Raw genomic sequence first — 22,524 nt, 5'->3', positions numbered from 1 at the left:
GCCTGGGCATCTGAATTCTTGATTCAATATAGGAAATGCAATTTTCTGAAAGGCAAATTAAGCAACAATTTATTCTCACTAACTTTAACTCATAAAATTTGTTTCTGGTACAAGTTTATGATACCACGGAGGATCCATATGCTCACAACCAAAACAAATGAGTGAACACTAAGGGCACAGGTGATATATTTTATAAATTACACAAGATGGACCTGAATCCAGTGTCTGAGTCGATAAAGATATGATAGTTCTCAACCATAAGTTAAGCACTGATGTCCAGTCATATATCACTATTCTTCATCACTATCGTTGCTGAAAACTGAAGCAACAGAAACTTTTGGCTTCTTTGCTGCACTGCCTGATGAATTCTGTTTGGCATGAGGAAAAAGGAGAATGATAAATTAGTAGGAAGCCATAATTTTCACATAACATTCATCAATAACAGTAAAACAAATGACATGCTGTTTCAGTTACTTTTCCCTAGACCTGGGTTTTCAGACGGGTAGAGCTATTAACAGACTTGTATATGTGTCAATTTCCTTCATCCCTATCAATTGCAACGTGCAAATTAATGTCCAGAATCAGGGACAAAGTTCCAAATACATGATAGCATTTTTTTTTATATAAAATGCTACAGAAAAGTAGTATAATATTTAATTGAAGACGAAAGCATGACTAAGCATACAGTGGGAATGGCAGTGATAAAAGTTGTGGAAATGATGGGAAAGGTTGTAGGATGACAGGCCACACTGATGATGATTGAGTGGCAGATGAGATCACACTACAAGTGGTGGCAATGGTCATGGTGTAAGAGGCTGTATTAAAGCTGGTGAGGGAGAGGATGGTTTTTACATTAATTTGTAGAACCTGTAATTATGATAATAGAAGTGTTTCAGAATGCAGTAGTAGTAGTAGAACAAGGGGGAAATTATTTGCTTGAACAAGTAATGTCTTACCCATACCAGCAAGAATTTTTCTGCTTTAAAAAAAAATTAAAGAATTTTGCTTTCATAAGTAGTCTCTTGCTTTCAATAACAGTAATTTCATGTTTTTTAATTTAAAGGAGTACTCGTCCATGAGTCATACCAAATAAGACATTATTATTTCTTGTAAAAGCAATAAAAAATTATTCCCAGGATACTATTTGATGCTTTAGCATATAAAAAGAACATTCTTGATGGCAAGCATCTTATCCTAACCATATTGGAAAAGCTACAAAGACAAAAGGACTATTTAAGTTAAAGATTGATCGTAAAAAGTTTATTATGTACCCTAGATGCCACTTGGATATATACCTTGGACATGCCACCTTTGGAGGAAAACCCAAACTTTAATGCTTTCCGCTGCTCTTGATCAGCAAGTGGGGTGGCACTTCTCAGTGTGGTGGAAACTGCAGTGTTTCCAGATTCCTCTTCCTGCTGCTGCTGCTGCTTTCGAGCATCCGCCCTAATTGGCATTAAGTAAAAAACCAGAAACAAAGTGATACTGTAGACATCACTGTAGACCTCTAAACTTTGGAAGAAAACAAAGTGCCAAGGAAAATAGGGTCATGGTATAAGGCTCAACTGCTATAGTAGAAGAAATGAGGAAAAGCAATGTTATAATGCAGATGAAAGAGGGTGTTGGTCAATGACATTGTCAAATTACTATGTGATGTTTAAAAAAAGGTCTTAATGAAGCTGCTACATTAAAGGGAGCTCCTTACCATATATTCAAGGAATAAAAAATCATCACCATCATCATTAACATTATCATCAACAACAAGAAGACACAAGATTGGTGTACAAAAAGAAAATATGAGGTTTTCTTTTCTTTTCTTTTTTTTTTATTAAATATCATTTCTAGCATCTAATTTTCCAAGAAGATGACCAAAATTAGCCAAGTGAAAAAAATGAAGGATACATCAGAGCAAACTTAGCCATCTCCCGCTCTTGACGTTGTTGTTCTCGTTTTTGCCGATCATCACGACTGCTAGTACCGTGCATTTCTCTCATTTCCTTAAACCTCTGCAAAGGCCCATACCAAGCAAACTTTAGATTTAGAGAAAGCCTTGAACTTCAAAAATAATTTTCCTGACCAACAAAATTTTTCAGAGTATAAAAAGCATTCACCTTTCTGTGGTTGTGATCATATGAGCTCAAGTGAACTTCAAATTCCATAGCCAGTTTGTATTGCTTGTTGCAGAGCTCACAATAGAACACCTTTCGTATTTCTTTCACCTCTGTCTGAATTTTCTGCTCACGTTCTGCTACCACCTGGATTGTCATAATGTGCACGAAGCAGGCAGTAGAAGCCACCAGGTAATAAAAACTGCACGAAATTCTCAACACCTTCCAAAGTTGATGTTCCCTTATGAAATACCATTCCCGTCAAAAGACATACATATATGCTATATGCTGCCTTCTGCTATTAGATGTGCGTTTCAGAAAAAGTAAAGCATCAACCTCAAATTATCCAGTAATGGAATTTTTTACAACTAAAAACTACAACTTTGAAGGCATACCTCCCGCTTCTTTGCATGTTCCTCTGTCTCCTCTAGCTCGACATCCAGCTTTTTTCGCTGAATATTTTCCTCTGCAGTGAAAAAATCATCTTCCTCTTGTTTTCCAACCCCTAATCTTGGATCTCTAATTCCAGACTTTATTGGCTCAATAATTCCTGCATATAAACCCAGAAAGATAGTGCATGAACAACCCAGCAAAAATAAACAGAGTGTAGGACATTCCAAAACTCATTGGAAATAAATGTAGTCATTGGTAAGGCTATTTTGAACCAAACAAGCTGGAGAAAGAACATATCCAAGATATAAGCATCTCCAACGGAAAAACATGAGATACCAAAATCACTTTTAAGTTACTATCAGTAGCCTGAACCAGATACCAGAAAAGAAACCAAGACCACTCATGAGGAGTCAACTGACAGCATCCTTTTGCATTGTAGCAATGCAAGGGTGCTGTGGCAGCTTCTGTTCTCTCTTTTGGTGTTTCATGGGTGGTTCCCTCCTCAATTAGACAGACTCTATAAGGTTGGCATGGTTCTTTTATCAATAGGAAGTAGAAAAAGGTTTGGGGAGCAGCTCCTTTATGCCTTTTGTGGATAATTTGGAAGAAGAGAAATAGAAGATTGTTTGAGAATGCAGAGCTCTCTGATCAAAGACTGAAAGCCTAGTTTTTGGGTAACTTGTTTTCCTAGACCAAACTGTTTATAGGAGAAAGCTTGATGTCCTTATTTGATTTCATTGATTGGTTGGCTTTGGTTTGAGGGAGGGAGTAGTTTTTTGTTTTCCCTCCTTTTTTTGGTGCTTTTTGGTGGTCGTTGTATACATCACGTGTGCTTTGGTGCACCCCTTTTTGGGGCTTTTCAATACCATTTTTATTTATCTATCAAAAGAAGAATCAATATTTTAAGATCAAAAAAGGAAAATGTTCAAACACTGTCAAAGGAAAAGGTTTTTTCAAAACATGCAACACAAATCATTGTAAGAGCAAAACTTTCTACTTTACAGCCAGCATAGAGTCACTAGCAGACATATTATAGAACTATAATATAGTTCTATGTAACCATTTGAGACACTAAAGATGTTAAAAAAAAGTCAAAAAGATATTTTCATAACTTCAAGAAAATAATTCAGGGAAAGTACACCAGGCCAAACTTAAAAATAAATAAATAAATAAAAAGATGATATACATGGAGGAGAGAGAAAAAAGAGCAGAAAAGAAAAGGAAAAGGACAATCAAAGATTAGGCATGCAGTCCAGAAATAAGGTCTAGAAAGCCCAATAGGCAGAACACACACCATACCCAGAAATACTACAAAAAATTTAAAGATTGCATGCTGCAAACTATTACCAAGTTGGGGCAGCCCTTTTGCAAGGGAATCTGCACTAAGTTGACTGATGTAAGGATCTAAGAAAGGGACCAATCAAGCTTTGGAGTGATCAACTGTCTCTACCAACAACTTGGAATAGCTACACATACCTCCCCCTCCTATTCTTAATCCAATCCATACCTTGTGACTGTCCCCTTCAACTCAAGAAAAAAAGGAAAAAAGAGTAATCCTAGGCTTTTTCCTCCCTTAAATCAACAATAAGGAACCCAAGTTGCAGCCTATCAGTAACAACAACACCAAGTCTAAACAGAGTAAAAAGACTATGCCTTGAAAGCTTATTTTCATTTCGCTTTCTCTTTTTTGATAAGAGTAGTTTGAAAGCCATTTATTAAGGCAAAACAGAGATTTTATAAGACTTAAGAGTCAAAAAGAAAGTAAAACTTAATAATCATAATTGCCATATCACAAGTACAAAGCTGATGAATCTATTTGGTCAGTAGAAATGAAAAGAACTCCATATTAAGAAAATAGCTACATTATACAGAATGTAAATGTTATTAAAACAATAGTATTCTATAAATAAACATCATACCTTGCTCATCCTTCCCAAGACCCTTTCCTTTCCAACCCATTTTTTGAAGAAGCCTAAACCCAATATTAGATGATGTCAATTGTGTGTCCAATGATGCTTGCTCCACATTATCTAGATCAACATTTTCTGTTGGCTTATGATTGATAGGCAAACGAAAATCCTCTGCCAAATCCTCAACAAGTGAATCCTTATATGCCTATGCCAAAAAACAGGTAAAAGAGAAACATCTCAACTTATTTGACATAACATAATTCTATATACATCCATGATGTTTTAGTGAAGAGTTAAACAGGAATATTAATGCAATGAGACTGGAGTATTTTAGTGTGCTATGAAGAGTGGTTTTTAATTGAAAAAATAAATAACAGAATACACATTGAAAAGATAAATTGAGGCTCTATTTTACTAGTAAGACCTTGATAGTTTTCTTTTTGAAGGCCCCTGGACACGATTTCCCCAACTTTAGTCATATCATTTCAGAAATATTAGTAATTTAAAACTGAAAGCATATTTTAATGAATCAGTAAGAAAATTGAAACAATAGATCTGGTAGAAATAATTTAATAACTGAAGCAGATCATTGAGGACATAAAGGTAATTACAAATAACAATATCCAAAAAGGGAAGTGTGGATAAAAGGGAAACACAGATGGCAAGTTCAAGAGCCTAGGACACTGAAACACAACAGTGGTTCCTCACAACAAACTTTGGCAAAAATGAATTTGATAGGTAAAATTTATAGTTTGATAGCTTCCCAAATGGGCAATTTCAAATGAAAACCATGTGTACAGAGGAACTCATTAAATAGGTGATGCAACAAATCCATTACGAATATATATATATATATATATATATATATATATATGTATGTATGTATATATGTATGTATGTATTAGGATTTTAGCAACATATTTCTTACCTCCTCCCTTTCACGTTGCCTATTATCACGAGAGCTTGTTTCCTGTCTACCACTGTACCATCTTCTATCCATTTTCTAACCCCTGAACAATAAATAAAACAACAAATAGAAGAAAAAGCTTCACTTAGATATACTAACAAAGTAGTTTAAAATTTTGTAGAATGAAACACAATTTTGAGAAATCTTTCCTAGCTTAAACATGTGGAAAACCATTATCAATTCAACATGCTAGAACAAATATAAATCTAAAAAGAAACCCTTTTACCAAAACTTAGCAACAAATAGAACAAAACATTACACTTAGATTCAAAAACAAAATAGATTAAAATCTTGTAGCATGAAACACAATTTTACAAGGTTTTCTGAAGTTTAAACTCATGCGATAAACTGTTACGGCTACAAGATAGATAACAAACTTGAATCTAAAACAAACTGCTGCTTTACAAATACTTAGCAAAATCGGCAAAAAAGAGAATCATTGAAAAGCAGTCCTTTCATTTCAAGAAATTGCATATATGCCCAATTAAAATAAAAACAAATCGAAGTTTTTCCTTGTTTTGGACCATAGACGAAAAAAAAAAAAAAAAACCTCAACTGAGCTGCTGCGCTTTTCAATTTTTGTCCCCCTAAAACCAAAACGCAAACAAGCTTCCAACTTTTATTCCGTTTCCCTCAGTTTTTTAGGTAACCAAACGCAGCAATCAGGCACGATTTTTCAGCGCCCGGGCAAAAAAGACTTTTTGATAGTGATCAAGCATATGCAGCAAATACTCAGAAAAAAAAAATAAAAAAAATCCAATCCTAACAATATGCCAATCAAAGAATCAATATATAGATCAATGAAAGAGATATAGAATCAAATCAGAAACCCTAGAAGGACTATCACTAAATTGACACCGAGTCTATGAGAGAAAAGGAAATAGTTAAGTAGAAATTCAGGAAATAAAGATTACCAGAAAGAGTGTTTGGCTTCTGAGGAAACCAACCAATTTGCTTCCGCTCACTGTCTCGCTCGCGCAGATCTACACCCATAAGCATAAGATAGAAAAAGAAATAAAAAATTACGAATGCCTCCCCTACTATTTCTAAAATAACAAAAAAAATCCCACTATTCTTTCCTAATCAATATTAGGGTCCAAAATTTTACATAAACCCTAAATTACTATGGTATTTAAGAAATTAAATTAGGGTTATGTTGGTACCCCACCACACATTGATCCTAAGGCTATAAGTGTTAATTTTGTTTTATTAAAGTAAATTCAGGCTTTCCCTTTTTATCACCCCTTATATATATATATATGTATATGTAAATAGAAAGAAATTGCAATCTTAATATGGGGTCATCTAGGTGGTCTTCACTTGTAATATTTTTTTTTTCCATTTTGATACTAATCCACAAGGGCCAGTGAAGAAATGCCTGTAAAATTTCTAGGCTTGGTTCAATATTTTAATGAATTTGAACTGTAAATGGTTCAGATTCTTCTCCAATAATGACAATTTGATCATCAAAGTGATTAGAGCAAGGAACCATTTTTTAATGGTTTAAGAAAGTTAAATTAGTGCAAGATGGAATAATGATCCGTGCCTTCAAGTACAAGGTGAGCATGCCAATTTCTGGTTCTGATTTGGGTGTAAAAAAAATGCCAAAATAAAAAGGGGATGTTGAAAAAGCTAGATAGCTTGGATTTGGATACCATGCCTGGCCAATGGTTGGCAATTGCAGACTCCATGGCTAGAGAGCAGCCTAACTAGAAGGGGGGAAGGGGGAAGTGGTCCCAGCCTTTGTTCAACAGGTCTTGATCCTTGCCAGCCCATGCTTTCACCCAAGTATTAAAATAAGAGCACTCTAGGGTTCCTTAGACTTTGATGTTCATCTTTCCCTTCATTTTTTAAAGGATGGTGGATGGGCATGCTTAGTTTTACTTAAACGTGTGCTGCTGTCAGTCTTATCATATCTAGAGAGTTAGATGCTTCTAGAAAAGATGAGTATGTGTTGGGGGTGCTTGCTTCTTCTTAGCCTACATTCAATTGTAAAGGTACTAAAGTTTGATATAATTCACCAACATCACTCAAATCTAATATGTTTTTCATGAATTTGTATATTCATGTCCATCATAATAACTCGTTTAATAAATAAATAGTTTTTTGTCAATTTATATAATATAGATTTGATTCAAATCGACTTATTTAATAATTATGTTAATTAACTTAATTATAATTTTTTATTTATTGTTAACTTATTTTAAAACTTTCTTAATATATAATTAAGTTAATTGGGTCATAAACATGTTAATTATATAAACTTACACAAAACCTAATTCAATTTGATTATTAAATGAGTTATAATAATTAGATAGTATTTAAATTTATAAAATAGTTTACATGTATTAATAATTAAGTAGTATTTAAATTTATATTTTTAATTTACTTGGCCCATTCAGTAGAATGTAAGAAAGACCACCAACGACAAAATGCGAATGGCGACGCCTAAACTATTCAATTCAAGCAGACCTTTTGAGCCAGCGAGCACTGTAAGCAACTTAGTCATATCATGATGACATGGGCTAGTGGTTACCTTAAATAAAAGAGTGAACAAGAAGAGAAATAAAGTTGGGTATCTACGTATAGAAATGAATAGAAAGTAGAAACCCATTGATTTTCTTAAAACTGATGGGACAAAATATCTTGTTACATCAACTTACTGTTGGTTATGCCTTACAGTCTGGCGATCCGGATGTTCCCTTCATTAGCATTCAGAGGGGAAGACGGAAAAAACAAAACAAAAAAGAAAAAGCAAGAAAGAAAGAACGGAAGAGGTACAAAAGGAAAAGTAGCGCCGATTAATTTTTTTCTTTCACGGTGAAAGGAGGGACCACAAGCGTAGTAATTCAACATCCCAGCAGGCTGCTTGCCATAAATATGAAAGTGGAGGACCGTAGCACACGTGCTTTGCCCAAGTTTTACCAACATTGTTTCATTTCTTTGCTTTCTTGGCTTGTCATTTCATTCAATTTGGACCATCGATATCTATCGTTCTAGACTTGAACTCCCCAGATTCTCCACCCTGTGATCACCAGCTATAAATACAGGTGAGCTTCTTGGCATTGGAAAACCAAGACAGAGCACTGCAACTTCCTTCTTACTTGAGTTTTCATTACAGCAAAAAAGGAAGAGGCGAAGAAGCATGGGAGGCAACAACAGGCAGAAGAAGTCTTCTTCTTCTTTCTCTGTTTTCAGCCTCTTCAAATCAAAGGGGTCTCAGAAAGTGAAGTACACCAATGATGAATCACCAAACATGCAAAAGGTATGGCCTAGTGGCGGGGTACGCTGGATAACTGAGCCTTCTATTGACAAGGAAGCTTCGGCTTTCATCGACAAGTTCCACGAGAAACGTAGTCGGATTGCAGCTGCAAACTGAATGCCAGGAGCCTCTGCGTCTTCATTTGTTTTGTCTTACTTATTATTCAAATTGAGTTTGTTGTTTCTAGTTTGTGGACAATAATATGTAAGAGGTGTTGTTTTATATTCAAGCTCTCCTCCCCTCCTCTGTATATATCAAATCAGTACTGTTATATATCAAATTGAGTTTATCTTTATTGCCGTTTCGGTTTCTGCCAATAGTTTTTAGCTTTGTAATAGGATTTCTAAATGACTTGGCATTCTTGTTATGAGCATGGCTCTATCCTTGCAAGGGTGATGGTGCTATAGCTCAAGTGCATAATTCTGTTGAAGGCATAATCCAGGAAAGCCTGCAGATATCAAGAAACTTCTTAATATATAGGCCCAAGCTACTGCTCTTAAAACATTAATGACTGAAAATAACTGGATTTAAGGCATAGCAGTCTGGTCGTTGTGCTACTATCCCTCATATTGCAATGAAACTACTTGAAATTAAGCAGTATTTCTAATTTGTGAACCATAATACAAAGATTTGTTGCAAGCTTTTTGCTTCTTTGCAGAGATAAGAGTGTGTTTATATGGTCTCTTTGGGATTCATCCTTACTGAGGTTTTTGATTGTGTCAATGTTAACAAGGATTCTAACAACTTGGGACAGTTCCAATGGCCTCATTCTTCTTATTAGCTGCAACAAACCAGAAGGCTCATCGCAACCCTAAACTATCAACAGAGTCTACAATGGGGTGATCAACATCCACCAATAAAACTTAGGACCACAAAGAACAGAGTTTTTAAGTTTATGCTATTATCACAGGTTTTGGGCAGTAAGAAAGGTTCTTGAATGCATTTTTGAGAGGAGTACAATAACTGTCATGGGATCAAGTTACTTACAACTATGGTACTCCAGTGTTGGGTATATTTTACCAAGTTACTTCTTAAGTTTTTTGTTTCCCAGAGTAAGATACTGGCTAAAGAACCTTACAGTGCCTCTGATTTTTGGAATCTAGGACATTCTCAAGAAGAGGGGTTGTGGTTTCTCCCAGAGAAATTATTGGACATTCCACATATCTTTCTTCTCAGCCTTTAACTTTTTCTGGGCTAGAGTCTGTAACAACCCGCCCCCTTTTTCTCCTTTCTTTTAGCTTATATTCCTTCTATACACGGTACTATTTTTCGTTCAGTTCTTTGCTAATCCATGCTTCACAAGTATAATCATTTTTCAAAGATGAGTGAAGAGTTTCAATAACAAACGGTGTCAATAGAAAAAGGAATGAAAAATAGGAGAACAAAACTAATGAGCCTACAGACAAGAGCATGTGAAAAAACTAGAACCCTGTTCTAGACTCGTTAAAAACCCCAATTATTTTGAAAAGTTGGCTTTGAGACACTGACAATAAACATTACGAACAACCCCAAGAAAAGTAGGCCGTGGTAGAAGTGAAGAATCAACAAGAGAATGTGAAAAAACTAGAACCCTGTTCTAGACTCGTTAAAAACCCCAATTATTTTGAAAAGTTGGCATTGAGACACTGACAATAAACATTATGAACAACCCCAAGAAAAGTAGGCCGTGGTAGCAGTGAAGAATCAACAAGAGCATGTGAAAAAACTAGAACCCAGTTCCAGACTCGTTAAAAACCCCAATTATTTTGAAAAGTTGGCTTTGAGACACTGACAATAAACATTATGAACAACCCCAAGAAAAGTAGACCGTGGTAGCAGTGAAGAATCAACAAGAGCATGTGAAAAAACTAGAACCCTGTTCTAGACTCGTTAAAAACCCCAATTATTTTGAAAAGTTGGCTTTAAGACACTGACAATAAACATTAGAACAACCCCAAGAAAAGTAGGCCGTGGTAGCAGTGAATCAAGAATAATGTTGACAAATTAGAAATATTTGGCATTCGGCATCCTAGACTTCTACGCATGTGATTGATCTTTGAATCTAAAAAGCTTGAACTTATCAATCAGTCCCTATCCTTGTGTTTGAGCTCAAAATGAATCATGCTATTATTGTCAATATTCTCTCTATAATGTGATGGATTTTATTTAATTTTTAGTGGATAACATACACAGTCCTTGGCTTGAGTCTCATTTGTTGTGTTTAAGCATAACAATTGGAGTAGCTTTTGCGACTCCTGTCCTGCCATTCAAGTCTAATTTTCTTGTGGATTTGGCCTTTTTTGCTAGTTTCAACTAGACCATGTTAATCAAACACTGTAAGTGTCAATCCTAAGAAGGTGAAAGCTGAATTATTAGAAGACAGTACACACCCTATACCCTAGTTTTAGCCATGGTTGGAGGATTCTCATCTCTAACTGGTTCCTTCTCTTTCGAACAGTAATGAAACAAAGTGTTGAGGAAGCTACTAGCCGTGCCAGGCTAAAGTACACTGGCTTATGTAGGCTTTTTCATTTAGATGAATGGAAGGAGAGCCATCTGAGTAAGTTCATGCATGAAGTTCCCTTTTCCTTGGATCCCTTTTCTAAGTTCCTTTTTGGGTGGCTCTACCATGTGATTGGATTTGCACAACTGATGGTTTTAAGCCTCCTAAATTCTCCTTTCTACTCCACTAATGACTAAAGCCTCCCTTAGCTTTTCTTCAGTTTTACAATGTTCTCTTGCCTTCACCTTTGAAGTTTTTGGAATTTAGTAGCAATGCATGAAGATAGGTCCAATGACTTCGACAACATTTGCATATAAATTAAGATACGTGTCATATTCAAATATGTTCTTTCCCAAAACATTGGTCCCACCAGAAATCCTTTAGCAAACAGTACAGGAAGATCGGATTCTTGCACCTGAATTTGTAATGACTTCTTTCATTAGAAAAAGATATGATATCTCACTTGCTTGTCTCTTAAGAGACTTAAAATCTTCAAGATCCTCCAGTTTCTACTAGTTTATTATGCAAACATTATCAGACACTTTTTTGGAAGCTAAGGCGATATGTTACAGTTTTCTTGTTCTTCAGCTGAACGAATCTAGTCAATCTTTTACCTAATACAATTCTAAGAAATGTTACACCTTTCTAGACCAGTCAATAAAATAACTATGTAGCCTACCCGCGAAGCCTTGACCTTATTTTAGAATCTTCAAACTTAAGGAATTGAAATTCCCTAGCAACTATTGATCAATGGACTTAGACTAAGCCTCCTTGAAAGTAAAATTTTGAATGGCCCCAACTAGATCGAAATTTCTCCTAGCTTTCTCTATATTTTGTGATTCTTGGTCCATTCATATGTGCATCCTTGTTGTCCAAGTAAAAGATTCATTGTTTACCATTGAAGTAATGCAAGCAAAGCTAGTGATGGGCATGCGCTAAAATTGGATTCCCCACCTTCTACTGGTCTACCGTGATCAAAGGAGAATCGGGTCAATGCACAATTATAAAGGGGAGATTCTTGTATGAATTCAAATGAGACCAAACATGCATCCTTATTTGTGATAGACAGTTATGTTAGTAGCAACTTGAGCAGTACCGTGATATTTCCATGGTCCTAGTTCCATGAACAGTATATCACTCGGCGTGTTGATTTTTGCGCATATGGCTGTGAAGACGACTTAGATTGTGTTGGAGTTGGGACTCAGAAAGTTGTCAATTTTGAAGGGGACTTAGCCTCTAAACACAATCAATATTGAGGAGCCTGAAAACACTACATCAAATATAGGGTTTTACCATAAATTAATTTGTGATTAAAAGAGAGTATTTTGTGATAGAAGAATTTTTTACACAAAAAAATTATTTGTGGCTGAGTTTGTTGTTTTAAGTCGGCCAAATGAAATTTGCGACAACATATTTTTCTTCACCATAAATAAGTATATAGCAATATGTAACTTTTTTACCATAAAAGAAAATTCTGAAAGATCAATCTTTTCCCATGAAATAAAATTTATGGTGAAATATGTTTTACTACAATAATAATAATAATAATTAATTTATAATTTTTTTTAACATTTAATCAAACTTTTCCCCTTTTTTATCATCCAACGATGGTTATAAAGACTTGTTACAAATAAAATCAAATATGGTGAATGCCCTTATCCTATACATGTGGAAATCCAATGGTCAAGTCAAAAAGAATTAGCCTTCTAGAATAGTTAGCAAGAGAAAATTGGTGTACAGCTTGTAAAATTACACTTGAAGATTTTTCTTTTCTTACCATCTTAAATTCAAAGTGCTTGTGATTCTAAAAAATGTTTCTAATATTTCTAATACTTGAAAAATAAAAATTTTCAAGTATAAGAAAGACTACAAGCGCTATTTAAAATCACTACCAAATGACTCTCAATATCGAATCTACAGTACACTATATCCAGCCTTTTAGGAGAAGCAAAGGGGGATCCGCTATAGAAGTTGGATGATAACTCACCTATAGAATTTTGATTGATATGTACTATACGCACAAATTTCGTAAAATTTTATCTTGCGAAATTAGCAAAATAAAATATGAAAAATAGTGTGAACAAATGATTTATTAAATTTAAAAATGTAGTGCGAGTACAATCTCAAAAATAAATAATATTCTTTCCAAAAGAATATTTTTCCCTCTGATTCTTTTGACTTGATCACACTTTGGAAGACGACGATGACGTTTTCTTGATTTCAGAGATCAATCGAGGGCCACAAATGGCTTATTCTCGAATGACCTTGTTGAATGGTAAAGAACGATTGTATTAGTTCTTTTGCTGTTTACTGAACTTGCAAGGAGATTTGATGAAGCTCTCTATTGTTGTGAAGCCCCTTCTCCTATACGAAGTTACTTTTGGATTTTCTCCTTAGGATTTTCCTCTCTCCAATTTTTTTTCCTCTCCAGAATTTCCTTCCTGATTTTTGAATTTTTCTTTTTCTTGATGGAAAACACCTCTATTTATAGGTGAAGATAGAGAATTTGAATTTCAGAATCCCCAATTTTAGTTGCTTAATTCAAGGGATTTAGTTCCTTAATTTTAGCAAATTTTCTTATCCGGGAGGTTTTACCAACAAGATAATAATAATAATAATAATAATTTTATTGTTATTATTATTATCCTTTTTATAGTTGGAGATGAGAGAGACTTATCTATAAGATGATTTTTTTTTAGAAGACCAAATTAGTGGTAATTTAATCCACTAATTTTTTTATGTCTACAAATGCCCCCACTTCAAGACTCATCACGTACATGCATTGTCATGTAGATAGGGTGAGTCTTAAAGTAATAATTTTTTTTTTTTTTTTTGTGTAGTAGTGACTGAATTCGAGTGGTTTCCTCGAGTTGCCTACGTACCATTCAAAGAGAGGGAATCAAGTCAAACGTAGTTCCATTTTTTTTTTTTTATGTGTCGTATGTAGTTTATGCTCATGCGGGTCAGGAGTATCACTTGTCTTGAGTTTGATTGAAGGATGATAAATTCACGTCCTTGGAATAAAGTTTAATTGAGGGTCAAAGATGATTTATTCTCAACCAAACTTATGAAGATATTTCTTAAGCATTTTGGAGAACAAAAGAAGTCCTTTGTCTTGATTTTCTTCAATCTTAAAAGTGGATGAATGACACTTTTGTATTGTGTTTGATATTCTTCCACGAGCTTGTTGAAGAATGTGTCAAGCTTGGACTTGATTTTAATCCAAGGGTGGTAACCACGTGTTCTTGGAGCAAAATTTAATTAAGGGTCAATGATGACTTGCTCTCAAGTAAACTTATCAACAATTTCCTCAAGTGCTTTGAAGAACCCATCCTTGTCTTCTTTAGCTTTGAAGGTGGATGAATGACACTTTTGTTTGTGTTTGATATTCTTCCACGAGCTTGTTGAAGAATGTGTCAAGCTTGGACTTGATTTTAATCCAAAGGTGGTAACCACGTGTTCTTGGAGCAAAATTTAATTGAGGGTCAATGATGACTTGCTCTCAAGTAAACTTATCAACAATTTCCTCAAGTGTTTTGAAGAACCCATCATTGTCTTCTTTAGCTTTGAAGGTGGATGAATGACACTTTTGTTTGTGTTTGATATTCTTCCACGAGCTTGTAGAAGAATGTTTGGAATTTGATTTTGACTTTTGAAGCTTCATTTTTTTTATTTAGCTTCTAGGTTGCATCGCCCTTTTGAGAACGCGTCATGCTGAAAGGAAAGAACACTTGTATGTAGAGAAGTTAGAGATTTTAGTTTGGAATCTCCGAATTTGACTTCTTTAATACAAAGGGTTTGTTCCTCAGTTTAAGAAGTTTGCTAAGAATGATTTTTTTTTTTTTTTTACTACAGTTTAAGTTCTTGTAGGATAGGAGCAATATGCAGTTTAGGCTCATGCTTTAAGGAGCATAACTGGAATGCCGAGGTTTGAAAACAATTGTGGTAAAATTTGATGTCACGCCATTTTCATCGCCGCTGGTGTAGGTGATGTTTGCACAACATGTCGCACAATCGTGGCCTTTGTCTTCAAATCGTTTTGCCTCCTTTATTTTTGTGGCATAAAGTGATGGATTCCTATGTATCTCATCATCTTCCTTGGTTTTGCTTGGCTCTACACCGAAAGCGTTTTCTTCATCTTTACTTGACTCATCTTCTTTCGAAATCTCATGATAAGAGACCATATGAGTTGATGTCACCATCCCTCTATTGAAGAACTCATGAGGGAAGTATTCTTCTAAGGTGATAGGGGTGATGAGTTTTTGTACCAAGAGATCATCAACCTGTACAATCGCTTGTTTTCTTTTAGGTTTCTTTTCTTCTTTCTTCTTCGCATATCGATGAATATTTTGCTTACATTGTTCCTTCATAGGAAGATTTGGGTAGGGATGAGATTCTTGCTTCTTGTGAGGTATTCTTTGTGCCACCAATGTCCAACCTTTTTTGTCATATGACATTGATTTATTATCAAAGCAAAGGTGAAGAAAGCTATCTTGACACGACACTTGTGTTTGCTTTGGTTTCAATGACTCATATTGAATAGTATTGGCACATGCCCCCAGTTTCTTAAGTGGAACATGTAACGAAATAGGATCGAGGGACCCAAATATGGCTGTAGCATGATTTGACTCTACTACTTCATCAAGATCCAGATGAATTCTTCCTTGTTTTTCAAGTTTCATTATAAGATCTTTTAAGATGAAACATTTCTCTACCGGGTGACCGACGATTCGATGGTAATGACAATAGTTCGGATCATTAAGACGACCAATTTCTTTTGGACGTTTGCACTCAAGTATCTTAATAAATTTTTTCTGAAGCAGGTCTTCCAACATGCTAGGCACATTAAAGTCAGGAAAAGGATACCTCTTCTCCTCTAATTCCTTCAAGGTGAACCGACACCTCTCATTTTCTTGGGTTGGTCTAGCCTCTGTTACTTCTTTCTTTTTATCTCGCGCAAGAGTCACATTTACCGTCATTGACTCCTGGATGGGTTTTATTGAAATCTTATCACTTGCTTTCCCATTGTGTCTTTATCTTTGCTGGTTAATGATAAGGTCATTTTTAGCATCATGGTTGGCTATGCTGAGCTCCATGTCATGTGCTCGGGTAGCTAATTCTTCAAAGGTACGGGGTCATATCCCTTGGAGAATGTATAGGAGACCCCAATGCATTCCTTGTATGCACATCTCCACGGCTGATACCTCCGATAATCTATCTTTGCAGTCAAGGCTTAAGGAACGCCAACGGTTAATATAGTCTACAACCGGTTCATCTTTCCATTGCTTAGTGTTAGTAAGTTCCATCATACTTACAATTCGTCGGGTGCTATAGAAACGGTTGAGGAATTCACGTTCCATTTGGTCCCAACTATCGATACACTCTGGTGCAAGGTCTATGTACCAATCGAAAGCATTCTCTCGAAGAGAACGGACGAATTGTTTAACTAATAAGTCACCATCTGTACCTGCATTGTTACAAGTTTCAACGAAATGGGCAACATGTTGTTTTGGATTGCCTTTTCCATCAAATGATTGAAATTTTGGAGGTTGATAACCCATAGGCATACGTAGGTCATCAATCCTCTTAGTGTAAGGTTTAGAGTACATGAGCGTACTCTATGAGGGTCCACCGTACTGCGCCCTAATGGTGTTAGTTATCATGTCCTGAAGTTGTTGGACAGATAATGAAGCCACTGAGGCAGATTCCGTCGTTTGTCTCTCACATTGCATTGTCTTATACGTATGTGGTGCATCATCGAGAGGAGATGCAACAATCGGAGGGTGGTTGAGTCCGTGACTTGACTCACCCGCATTTTGTACTTGTGTCTCAACCTTGTTTACGAGAGAGGCTATCTGCATATCCTTCTCCTCAACCGTCTTGGTGAGTTTGGCGATGGCGCGAGCCATCTCTGCTAATTGTTCCTCTACGGATGTAGTGTCGGTCGCCATTACCGGCATGGTCATCGAGAAGGGAGAAGTAAAAGAGTCAGAATGATTGGAGTATTTTTCCTCCTTTGACATTCTGGTTGGCGATCCGGAGTATGAGCCAGTGCTGGAGTTGGCGTCAGTAACAGAGCAAGGAGATTTATCCCCAAAGTCCCTTAGTGTTGAAGAGAGTTTTCCCCTGCTACGAGGACTATGGCTCTTTGCCCCCAAAGAGGCCAAGGTGATGAGAGGTTGATGCTCATCATGGGTCCTTACCGATTTTGGAAAACAAGCAGACTCACTTGTTTGTTTTGTTGAGAGCGAAGATGTTGATTTTGCTTTGCTATGAGTCATGGGGCCCGTAGTGGTGTCATGTGTTGATTGTGCAATGACGATCTTATCATTGCCCTTGTTGTCATGCACAACTTGAGTTCTTTTGGGTGCCATCGACGTAGTAGAGATCAATCTTCTAACAAAAGAGATGAGAGGCAGAGAGGTCCCACCGGGTGTGCCAGAAATTTGTATGCACAAATTTCGTAAATTTTTATCCTGTAAAAATTAACAAAATAAAAATAGAAAAATTAATGCAAACAAATGATTTATTAAATTTAAAAATGTAGTGCAGGTACAATCTCATAAATAAATAATATTCTTTCCAAAAGAATATTTTTCCCGCTGATTCTTTTGATTTGATCACACTTCGGAAGACGATGATGACGTTTTCTTGATTTCAGAGATCAATCGAGGGCCACAAATGACTTATTCTCGAATGACCTTGTTGAATGGCAAAGAACGATTGTATTAGTTCTTTTGCTGTTTACTGAACTTGCAAGGAGATTTGATGAAGCTCTCTATTGTTGTGAAGCCCCTTCTCCTATACGAAGTTACCTTTGGATTTTCTCCTTAGGATTTTCCTCTCTCTATTTTTTTTTTCCTCTCCAGAATTTCCTTCCTGATTTCTGAATTTTTTTTTCTCTTGATGGAAGACACCTCTATTTATAGGTGAAGATAGAGAATTTGAATTTCAGAATCCTCAATTTTAGTTGCTTAATTCAAGAGATTTAGTTCCATAATTTTAGCGAATTTTCTTATCCGGGAGGTTTTACCAATAAGATAATGATAATAATAATATTTTATTATTATTATTATTATCCTTTTTATAGTTGGAGATGAGAGAGACTTATCCATAAGATGATTTTTTTTTTTTAGAAGACCAAATTAGTGGTAATTTAATCCACTAATTTTTTTATGTCTACATGTACAAAGAAACTTGCCGCGGCTATCGGAGAGCAAAAGATGAGCATTAGTCCTTCGAAGTAGTTGGAAGTACCAAACCCTATGGTCAAGGTCAGTGTCTGTCCTTTTTCTTTGCTATTAATTTAGATGCCTTCTATGTGTAACAAAGGGAGAAACTCCATATCGTAAAAATGGTCTTAAATGGTGTTTGATTTGTACATTGCTTTTATGGAAAACCCCAGATTTTTTGCAATTTATTGTTTGAATTCTATCTCACTAGATCATCATCAAGCCCACAGCCATTCATGGGAAATATCTCTATGATTGCAATGAGATGGATGACAGCAAACATGGTCATTTTGTTGGGTTCAAGAACATATGGTAACTACCATGCCTATCACATGCAGGAATTAATTAATTGATTTGCTCCATGATAAGGTGAATATTTGGTCAGACATCTTATTTATGGGAATTTTTTGAAATGAAATCCTGTGGATCTGTCGAATAAACAACAAAATCTGATGGTGGGGAATATCCATTATGCTGTACTTGATAAGAGTTTTCACCTTTTCTTAAAACATGCTTAAACTTCCAACCACAAGGGCATTCTGTATTGAGTTTTCCACGTTCATCATGTGTTCTGAATGAGAAACAACACAGAGGAATTGAGTCCTTGTGAATGCAGAAAAGGCCTCTCCTTCTGCATATGACAGAAAGGATGAAATTTTCATGGCCACATTGACAGCCAACATCATATATATGATGATCAAGTACATAGTTTGGCATGCCAAGGTACAACTCATGGTGCGATGTAAATACAAATACGTCGATGATAATTCATTAATGGGGCATTTGGACGCGTTGGTTTTTATGACAAAGTGTTCAATTTTCTACCATTCAAGTGTCGTCATTTTGGTGAGGGCTTGGATTCTCTGTCAAATGGCATAAAAAACATAATGGACCTGACTTGTCTTCCTTAATGCTTAAGCATTTCAAATTTTCAACAACAATGGTCTTTATCATTTAAAAGAGATGGAAAAGGGAAATTCCAATAAATGGAAACTCAATTCTTAAGAAATTTGTCACAACAGGGTTGTGACCATTAATATAGAGACATTCAAATTAAGACCTTAGTTCTTAGACATTATTTGCCTGCCTGTGATTGCCATCGTGCTGTCTTTGATGCCATGATGATACAGAATTTGGGGTCATAAAGAGATAAACACGTGAGAGATCAGAAAACTAATCATAGATAGCTAAAGACTGTGGAGATAATCCTACTACCATGGACAGAAAACAGAAACTGAAAACAACCCTGATCATCTTAGGCTAAAACACTAAAAACATGTGCTAGAAATGATCAAGAACCCCATTGCTGATGCAATCAAGGGAAAAAGCCATTAGGCCAGAGAGCGTTGTGGTTGTTGTCCCCAAATGGCAGCATCATGTCATCTCCAGCAAAGCCCATCTGCTCATTGGGGTTCACCAAGTCAACGAACCACTGCTGCCTCTGAATGGCATCCATGCTGTCAAAGGCTGGTTTCTCCTCCTGTGCTTTCCCTCCAGTCTTTATCAGTTGTCCTGCTGCAGCTGCGGCCGCTGCTGCTGCCTGGGACTGAGCCTCTTTGTTGAGAGACTCAATCCTCTTGTGAATATCCTTCAAGTTCTGGTCAATCATCCACCCAAGATCATTCAAATCAACTATATTGAGATTCTGCAGGCCCTTACCAGTCAAGCTCTGGTACATGACTTGAGTAATCTCCTTTTCGCGGTTGTCCTTGCGCTGTTTCTTGAGCTGCTCATTGCCTTTTGCTATCCTTTGCCTGAGGAAGCTCTCCTGGTTGACCATCTTCTTGCTTTGCTCCATCTCAGGCATCTTCTTGAAATGGGCAAGCACACGTTGGACTCCCAAAGGGGAAGGCCAGACTTCAGGCTGAGAGTCATATGGGCTATAAAGGATGGCACAGGCATCAATCCCACAGAGAGTGCTCAACTCACTCACCTTCTTCATCAGACCCTTCTTCCTTTTCTTGAATGTTGCTTTTCTTGCAGAATCATTAGTGATGTATGCAAGCTTCACCTTCTTTCTAGTCATGATGCAGGCAAAAATAGTTAGAGAGGAGAAAAGAATATGGAATGAAGTTGGCTTCTCTTGCCTCAAAAAACCATTGTTATATATAGAGTTGAAGAGATTCCAATCTTGATATCAGAAGATTATGAATTTGCATATCCTAGTTGGAATATTGATCGCTTATAAGATTTGGATTAAGGTCATTAAATTTTGGGCACCTTATGTTTTGTTTCTTCCCTTTTTTTTTTTTTTCCTTCCAATTGTGGGCTAACAAGGTTTACCATCTTTGAAACTTTGGACATAAAGCTTTCAAGAAGAAAATGGAATGGCATCTTTTATCTGTGCATATTTGTCAGGTCAAATCTTGGGCAGGAGATTTTTAGAATGTTCAATCAATTTAATAGGGTGAGTTGGTTGAGATTTTCTTCCATTTTTGACATCCCATTGTTATTTTTTCAATCAAAATATTATTTTCAATTTTTTGGTAAGAGGTTTAATGCATATTTAAGGGGTTTTTTAACCTGAGGATTACAGGGGGGAAATAATGAGGAAGCAAATGCTTCCAATTCTCTACCCTAAGGAATAATTTGTCTCTCTAAGCACATGTCATCATCTACATATTCTGTTTTTGAGATCGGTTTCTTGTTTTTTTAACTTCAAAAACATATTAATAAATTTTGTATTGAAATGTCATTTTGTAAGAATAATTTTGAGGTGCTCTCAAATATTGTTTATAAAAAGGGTCATCAAGTTTGCTAATTCCTTCAGATTCCATATCCAAAATCCTTAAAAGGAATTTTGAAAACTTGACCACACTACAATTTCAATCATGTCCTTTTCTTTTTATCATTTTACCCTATTGCCCCCCTTAATTTTGCCAGTTTGTTATTATTATTAAATATTAATATTGAATGTCACATATGATTTTTACAAAAAAAAAACCCTTATGCTTTTTTGGAGGCAGTCATTAGACGTGGCCTGTGCACGACGTCTAATATATATTCAATACATTGGTGTTGTAGTTGGCTTTTACCATAAATCTAATTTGTTTTGGAGGTGTTTTATCATGCTATATTGGTTTGTATTGTAAGTCATAATAGTTTTAATGTATTTGTGTATTTTTATAATAAACCTAAGTATCATGAGAATGTTAAAAAGTACTTTTAATGTCTATGAAAACAAATGGATAAGTATTAGTTTGCGCTAGAAAAATAATATTCATATAGTATCATATTTTTAATCTATTTGCCTCATTCTTTTAATATATTTGTATCACATAGTTCTCTTATAAAAAGCCTAATTGCATTGAAAAATTGTTAATATTTTTTATTTTAAAAAAAGATTACATTTAGTTATAATTATTATTATTTTAAATATTTGAAAACTCATAAAGGTTGTAACTTTTGTATTGATTAAATGTAAAATAATTTCAATAAGATTGCTTTTGATTTAATTTTAAATAAATAATCAAATTGTGTATCATTTTTGTTCAAGATGTAGCTTTTAAAAATTTATTATTAATATTGTAAAAAATGAAAAATAAAAAATAAAATATTAAGCCCTTACAAGTTATGAGAAAAAATATTTGAGTATTTTTCTATCATGTTATAATCCTTATGGTAAGTATAAAAATTAATTATAGGGTGTTGGGCATTTTTCTTATAAGACAAACTAATGGTTATTATAGTCATTTCAGATTAGGAATTTTCAAAATTGGTAGCCGTTACAGTCCTTATCATACATTTGTAGCTTATTAGATAACTTTCTAAAAATAATTAAAAATGTAAAGAATATTTTGACAACTTTTATCCTATATATAGCCGCTATCTATAGAATAAAACCCAAAAACTAATTTCCATAATTGAGTTTTTGAAATAAAATTTTATTAGGAAAATAACGGAAAACTAGACCAGAAGTTTTTATATTTTATATAAAAGTCACTATTATTTTTCGATTTTAAAAATAGAAAAGACAATATATATCCAAATGAAAACTAAACTTTCTAAAAACATTTAAAGTTAATGTTATTTTTTAATTTCTTTCTTTGTATCTTGTATAAAAGTTACTATTATTTTTTTATTTTAAAAATAGAAAAAGTGAAATGTATCCAAATGAAAACTAAGAGCTTGTTTGATGGAGTTTTTAAAAACAGTTTTCTGTTTTTAAAA

At 35.1% G+C, this 22,524-nt stretch overlaps 2 protein-coding genes across 2 annotated transcripts; both read right to left on the bottom strand.

Moving 5' to 3' along the window:
- Positions 1 to 41: 41 nt before the first annotated feature.
- On the bottom strand, positions 42 to 6,555 carry LOC100244141 (uncharacterized). The gene is made up of 8 exons (XM_010661459.3): positions 6,293 to 6,555; positions 5,340 to 5,421; positions 4,421 to 4,616; positions 2,504 to 2,658; positions 2,112 to 2,255; positions 1,903 to 2,006; positions 1,296 to 1,446; positions 42 to 368 (listed from the first exon to the last, which is right to left on the bottom strand). Exons 2-8 carry the CDS (start codon positions 5,409 to 5,411, stop codon positions 291 to 293), a joined length of 900 nt encoding a protein of 299 aa, XP_010659761.1. The 5' UTR covers positions 5,412 to 5,421; positions 6,293 to 6,555; the 3' UTR covers positions 42 to 290.
- Positions 6,556 to 19,512: 12,957 nt separating this feature from the next.
- On the bottom strand, positions 19,513 to 20,483 carry LOC100254549 (agamous-like MADS-box protein AGL80). The gene has a single exon (XM_002279471.4). It carries the CDS (start codon positions 20,378 to 20,380, stop codon positions 19,670 to 19,672), a length of 711 nt encoding a protein of 236 aa, XP_002279507.1. The 5' UTR covers positions 20,381 to 20,483; the 3' UTR covers positions 19,513 to 19,669.
- Positions 20,484 to 22,524: the final 2,041 nt, after the last annotated feature.

This window comes from Vitis vinifera, chromosome 14 (assembly GCF_030704535.1).
Source record: "Vitis vinifera cultivar Pinot Noir 40024 chromosome 14, ASM3070453v1".
NCBI lineage: Eukaryota > Viridiplantae > Streptophyta > Magnoliopsida > Vitales > Vitaceae > Vitis > Vitis vinifera.
The sequence above is the reverse complement of the archived record's forward strand: the minus strand, read 5'-3'. Positions and strand labels throughout refer to the sequence as shown.

Coding starts and splice junctions, on each gene's coding strand:
- LOC100244141 (XM_010661459.3), bottom strand. CDS start 5,411: ATGGATAGAAGATGGTACAGTGGTAGACAGGAAACAAGCTCTCGTGAT. Junction 4,617..5,339: donor GGCAACGTGAAAGGGAGGAG/GTAAGAAATATG, acceptor TTTTTGGCATAG/GCATATAAGGATTCACTTGT. Junction 369..1,295: donor CCAAAGGTGGCATGTCCAAG/GTATATATCCAA, acceptor CATGCCAAACAG/AATTCATCAGGCAGTGCAGC.
- LOC100254549 (XM_002279471.4), bottom strand. CDS start 20,380: ATGACTAGAAAGAAGGTGAAGCTTGCATACATCACTAATGATTCTGCA.